The sequence below is a fragment of the Otolemur garnettii genome, unplaced genomic scaffold, assembly GCF_000181295.1.
Source record: "Otolemur garnettii isolate 467f Iridium unplaced genomic scaffold, OtoGar3 scaffold00012, whole genome shotgun sequence".
Taxonomy (NCBI): domain Eukaryota; kingdom Metazoa; phylum Chordata; class Mammalia; order Primates; family Galagidae; genus Otolemur; species Otolemur garnettii.
Genome location: NW_003852407.1, coordinates 6,186,574 through 6,192,573, shown reverse-complemented (window position 1 = coordinate 6,192,573; position 6,000 = coordinate 6,186,574). Strand labels below are relative to the sequence as shown.

General features: G+C 50.7%; 1 protein-coding gene across 3 annotated transcripts in view; it reads right to left on the bottom strand.

The window, feature by feature from the left end:
• Window positions 1-203: 203 nt before the first annotated feature.
• The window catches only part of ST8SIA5 (ST8 alpha-N-acetyl-neuraminide alpha-2,8-sialyltransferase 5), a 75,236-nt gene continuing 69,439 nt past the window's right edge, over window positions 204-6,000 (bottom strand). For 2 of the 3 annotated variants that reach the window (XM_003784723.1, XM_003784722.1), the window contains 3 exons: window positions 4,329-4,441; window positions 1,867-1,959; window positions 235-703 (listed from right to left, as the gene is read on the bottom strand). In XM_003784723.1, coding sequence (XP_003784771.1) covers window positions 235-703; window positions 1,867-1,959; window positions 4,329-4,441 — 675 coding nt within the window. Of the gene's footprint in view, window positions 704-1,866; window positions 1,960-4,328; window positions 4,442-6,000 lie in introns of all 3 variants that reach the window. The other variant, XM_003784724.1, reaches the window with a different exon arrangement.

Sequence of the window (6,000 nt, the reverse complement as noted above, 5' to 3'; positions counted from 1 at the left end):
CTTTCCTTGTAATCCCCACAGCCTCCAATCTTGGGGCGAGGCCCAGCAGCATGCTAGCCCCGGGCAGGTGGAGGCACAGGGCGAAGGCCAGGTCCAGGAGGCCGAGCACAGAGCTGACCCTGCCCAAGGCCCCTGTCCTAGCCTCCCTGCCCTGGGACCCACGCACAAAGTGGAACTACTGAAGGGTGACAGTCACCATACCAGACCCCGTTTGCCCGACAGCCTGGCGGGGCATCAGCAGCAGTTGCAGGTGCCCGTGTGCACGCGGAGGATGCCGCGGCTGTGCAGGTGGAGGAAGGTGAAGATCTCCGAGGGCATGGCGTGGAACCCGGGCCGTGGCTTCACGTTGTCGTAATAGTGGTGGGTGATGTAGAGGCCCGACGGGTTCATGGGGAAGGCCCAGAAGCCAAACAGGTGCACCTCCTCGCAGAGCTCAAGCGCCGCGGTGGCCAGGATGAGGCCGGTGCTGATGCGCTTGGCGCGCACCCCCAGGCTCAGCCAGTAGCGTGACACGTTGACCAGGTACTGGGGGTGGAAGTAGTAGACCGCCTGCGGGGACTCGAAGTCGTCCAGCACGTACTTGACGCGGATGGACACGTCCGTGTTGCGCGTGTTGTAGAAGGCCGGCAGCAGCACCGACGCGTTCTCGTACACCTGCAGCACGCGGTAGAACGGCCGCCGCCACTTCTCCAGCTTGTGGAACCTGCACCGGGGATGCCAGAGTGAGAGGGTCGGCGCCCACCCCTCCGTGCCCCCGCGCCCCTCGCTTCCCCACTCCTACACCCTGGGGCTTTACAAAGCATGTGGGGGACTGTTAAGCCCACCCTGCCTGCTCGCACCTCATGTGCTTGAGCAGATGAAGGTGAGACCTTTCTCAGGGACAGTTGTGTTTTTACCAGTGGGTGCAAGCGAGGGCAACTGGGACTTACTCAAAGGGACAAATATCAAATATGTGGCTGCAGCGGGGTGGCAATGCTGAACGCTAAAGGATGAGGGTGGCCCCGGGGAGGGCTAGCTGGGGGAAGAGGCTTGGCCTGGAAGCCTCACATCCCGCACCTGTACTGTCTTCCCCAAGAGCTCAGGATTGGCCTCCAAAGGCTGCAGCCTGTGCTGGCTCAGTCCCCTCTACCCTAGCAGCTGTCTCTAAGCTTGTGAAATCTCTCTGCCTGAAGCAGCCTTCCCTCTTGGGCTCGCACTCCACTGAGCGCTCCTTCACACCGCTGCTGCCCTTGTCCCCCACCTTAATGAGGTGTTCCCAGGGCATCGGATCCAATTTCACACCTCCCCATCTCACACCCATCCCTCCTCTCACCCTTCCTCTGACACCGACGATGTTACTATGCCCAGTGTTGGGATCTCAACACCTCTCCTAAAATGTCCCAGGATAGGATCCTGAGATGGGAGCCAGGTGAGGTGTTGAGATTTTTGCCGAAGCTTCTACCCAGAGCCACCTGGACACAGCCAGGAAGGGAGCCACCTGCCCTGTCATATGCAGAAAGGCTCTCCCACCCATCTCTAGGGGAAGGTAGTCTAGACCAGTGCTGTGGAGAGAAATAATGCAGGCCACATGGATAATGTTGAATGTTCTAGTAAGCACATTTTGAGAAGTAGAAAGATGTAAGAGAAGTTAAATCCTATATTTTATTTAATTTACTATATGGAAAATACTATCATTTCAACATGTAATTAATATAAAAAAAATAATGAGACATGCTACATACTTTTTTCATATTACGTCTTCGGAACCTGCTGTGTGTTTTATACATATACCTGGCACCTCTCAGCCTGGACAAGCCACACCTCCAATAGCTGCATGCTGGACAGCACCATATTGGAGAGCACAGTTCTAGAAAAAGGGCCACTGACCTCTCAGTGATGATGCTGGGGTTCACGGTGACCACATCTGTCTTCACCCCCACGTCCATGGTATACTTCTCTGAGATGGGGGGCAGGTTGCACCTGTGGAAGAGACAAGGCAGCCCGACAGCTGATGGTCAGTCATTTGACAGGTGAACTGGGGAAGGGGGAAGGATGGGATGGCCGTCTCCATGGTCGGGTAATAAAACAGTGGGCCTTCTGCTCTCTGTCAGGCATAGAGACAGCAAACAGCCCAGCCACTGGTCTCACTGCAGTTCCAGTCATGGGGACAGGAAAACCACAATCATTGTATGCAGTTACAAGCCTGAGTAGCCCCTGGACTGCCAGAGCATGGGATCAGGGCTCTAGGACAACAGATGCCAGGAAAGCAGCATCCCTTTATCTGGAGAATCAAGACTTCCCCAAGGAAGCGATGTTTGAGCTGAGGTCTAAAAGAGGAAGTGAGCAAAAGTCCTTTGGCAGGAGAAGGACTTAAATAAACGTGGGGCATACTCAAAGATGAATCTTGGAAGTGAAATATGCATTGAGTGAAAAAGCTAATGGCACAAGTGTGCATGCCAAATACCATGTGTGGAAATCTCTGTGGTTGTGGCAGGGAAAGTAATGGCTCCCAAAGATGTCCACAACCTAATCCCCAGAACCTGTGACTATGCTCTATATGTGGCAGCAGGGACTCTGCACCTGCGATTAGGTTAAGGATCTTGTAAGAGGTGATATGACAAGAAGGAGAGAAAAGAAAAGATATGATAATAGAATGGAGTTAGAGAAAGACTGAAAGATGCTATGCCACTGGCTTTGAAGGGGCCATAAGCCAAGGAATGCAGACAGCTTCCAGATGTCTCCCCTAGAGCCCCCCAAAGGAATGCAGCTCTGCAGACACCTTGATTTTAGCCCAGTGATACTTCCATCAGATAATAAACTTTGTGTTGTTTTAAGCCACTAATTTGTGATAATTTGTTACAATCGTCATAGGAAACTAATCAAGTAACCCCAAGTAACCAAAATTTAACAATAAATTGTTTAGGTATACATCTACATGTGATAAACAATTTTTAACAATGAAAGAATGATGAAGTATAAAATTTAGGATAGTCATGACCTTTAGGGGGGAAACAGAGGTAGACTAGGAACATTTTAGTTTCTTAAATCAAGTGGTTGATTTAGAGAAACTCATTTTATTGTTTTGTTTCATACTTTTGTATGTGGTAGCCAGGGAGAAGTAATTCCTGGATGAAGCTTGGAAGGACAAGTGGGAGTTGGCAAAGCAAGAAGGCAAGGGCTGGGTACCAGGTAGAGAGCATTCCAGGCAGAGAGGGCAGGGCCTGAAAATAGCAGTGGCTGACACTTATTAGGCACTAATGGTGTATATGTCCAGTGCTGCAGGTACTAAGAACTTTAAAGTATTACATTACTTAATCCCCAAACTCTGAGGAAGCTGCCATAATTATCCTCCATTTTGCAGATGAGGAAACTAAGGCCCAAAGGAGCAAGATAGCTTTCCTGAGGTCACATGCCTAGCAATGGTACAGCCTGGACTGAAGTTCAGGGAGACCCCAGAGACCTGGGCTCTTTAAAGAGGTGGGTTTTCCTGCCTCCTATGGCAGGAATGGTGTTGGGCTAAGGACTCAGTGAGGGCCAGTGGCTGCAATGTAGGAGGAACCATAACTCCTGATCCTGAACTCAACTGTTGTCCACAAGGAGTGTGCAGACTGACTCCCAGGAGCAGAGAAAGATGACCCCTGATAGCAAGTGATGAAAAGCTGGGGCTGCATAGCCTTGAACCCTAAATATGCAGGAGCCACCTTTATTTTAGGACGTCTAGTAACACTGAACCTACTCTGCCTTCCTGCCACCAACTCTGAGTGGCCCAGTTATTCTGTGTATATGACCCGTGAGACAGTCCTGCAGCCTCAACTCAAGTTTTTCCACTTTAAGTTCTTACTGTTAATGTATCTTCTTTACCCAGGAAAGATGTAAATGAGGATCTCCAGAGCGATAAGGGGGTTGGGGATTCCACATAAGGAAGAAGAAATACAAGGACTTAGTTAAAGCCAAGGTGAAGCCAATACTGGTGTCCACTGTAAGGTTGCCTTGGTTCCAACCAGAGCTTCTGGAAGGGTGGCACACACCCTGGGAGATGGCCACCCAGAAAACGTCACTGACAGCTCTGCATGTCCTGAGTCCTCAGCGACTTCACATTGGTTGTGCCTCATTCTTTACATACCTCACATTGTGCAGATGTGGAAACTGAGGACAGAGTTCAAAGACTTCCCAAAAGGATGGGGCTGGTGAGAGGAAGTGATAGCCCAGAGCATGAGGGTCTGCAGGGGTGGGGAGCAGGGATTAATTGCTTGAAGGGTAGCGTTGGGCACTGGGAGGTGGGGCCACACATGGCGGGAGAGCGCAGAGGAGGAGGGCTGGAGGGTTCATGGGGGCAGGTGCATTCTTACCGGAAGACAAAGTCGGCACTGTTGATCTCTCTCCCACAGCGGCTGTTCTTTAGGATGCCTCCGTTGCCAACCACTGCACACTTCTTAAACTGGGACCGGTAGTAAGGCATGTCCTGGGGGAGACACAGGCCCAGCAGTCAGAGCCAAGGCCACCCCTGCTGTCGTCTGGCACTCTGCAACCACGTCTACCACTATGAGCTAGCTCATGGCCCCGTGAGACAGCCTTGCAGGGAATGTGGGAGAAAAGTGGTTTCCATTTTTAAAAGGAGAAGGGAAGTCAAAAGACTTGTTACTGTTAGAAGGGACCCAAAGGTCCCTCCCATCTTTGGCACCCAGATACCTGCTGGGTGGTTCTCCGGGAGACCCTGAATGAGAGGAGCCAGGTGCCAAGCAGGGTCTCCCGGAGAACCACACTGCACTGGGATCATCAGGAAAAATGTAAAGGAGGTCTTATTCCTGGCCCACTTTTCCTGGAGGGACAGGCTCAGGGGGGCAGCGCAGGAAAAGCAAGGGCGTCTCACAGCCAGTGGGGGAAGTGCACTGTTTGACTCTTACCATAGAAGGGAAAATAAAGTCATCTTTTGAAAAATCACCAAAGGCTTAATATGCTCTATATGGGTGTTTCCCAAACTTCCGTAAATCAAGAAATACATGGGATACTTTCCGAAAATATAAACTTCTGGACTCTATCTTAGCATCCTGAAATCAGAATCTCTATGGTAGGGAAAAGAGGTCGGGAAGCTGAGTTTTTTCCAAACCCCAAAAAATACTTCAGGAAGTTCCAGAAATGCTATTCTGTGTCACATGCCCTAATTCAGGGGCCAGCAAACTACAGTAAATGGGCTATCTCTGGTCTACTCATTATTTTTTTTATGGCCCACAAAGTAAGAATGGATTTTATATTTTTAAATGATTGGAAACAACCCAGAGAAGAATATTTTGTGACATGTGAAAGTATGGTACATAGCCGCTCTTGTTTGCTCACGCGAGTTAATCTGTAGCTGTTTTGTGCTGCAGTAGAGGTGAGTAGTAGTGACAGAGATTATGTGACCCACAGAGCCTAAAACAATTACTATCTGGCTCTTTCCAGAGAATGTTTGGTGACCTCTGCTCTGTGTTCATGGGCCTTGGCAGTCCCTACCGCTGGCTCTCCTTGCATCTGGCTGCACTGTACCCACTGGTGTTACCAGCCTCATGTTTCAGGCCTTGAGAAACCTACCTCGTAAAGGTGGCTCAATGCCACCCTCCTCTACCACTGTGAGGGAGAAGAAGACAGTTGACACCTCTCACCTTCAGCAATTCTCCTATGCCCCCAGAATGCGTGCATCTTAGCCGTGCACTCTAGTACCAGTAACAACACAGGGACACTACGGGCTCTGTTTGCCAGAATGCCCTCAATAAGCAGGGCAGTGTAAGCCCTCATATTTCTTCCAGAAAGACCTGCACATGCCACCACTCATCATTGGGCCCACTAAGTGCTGCCCTGGGCCCAGAGCTCTGTAAGCTCTAGTTATGAACATGCTTATGCAAACTTCCTCCTCTTCAGAGGTGGCGCCACCACTGCACCGGGTACCTGTCAGAATCAACTGACAGTGCAGGGTCCAGGGCCCCGTCTCTGAGAGTGGAGCAGTGAATCTGAGCCACTGGTCAGCCCAAGTGAGTGCAGGTGCCA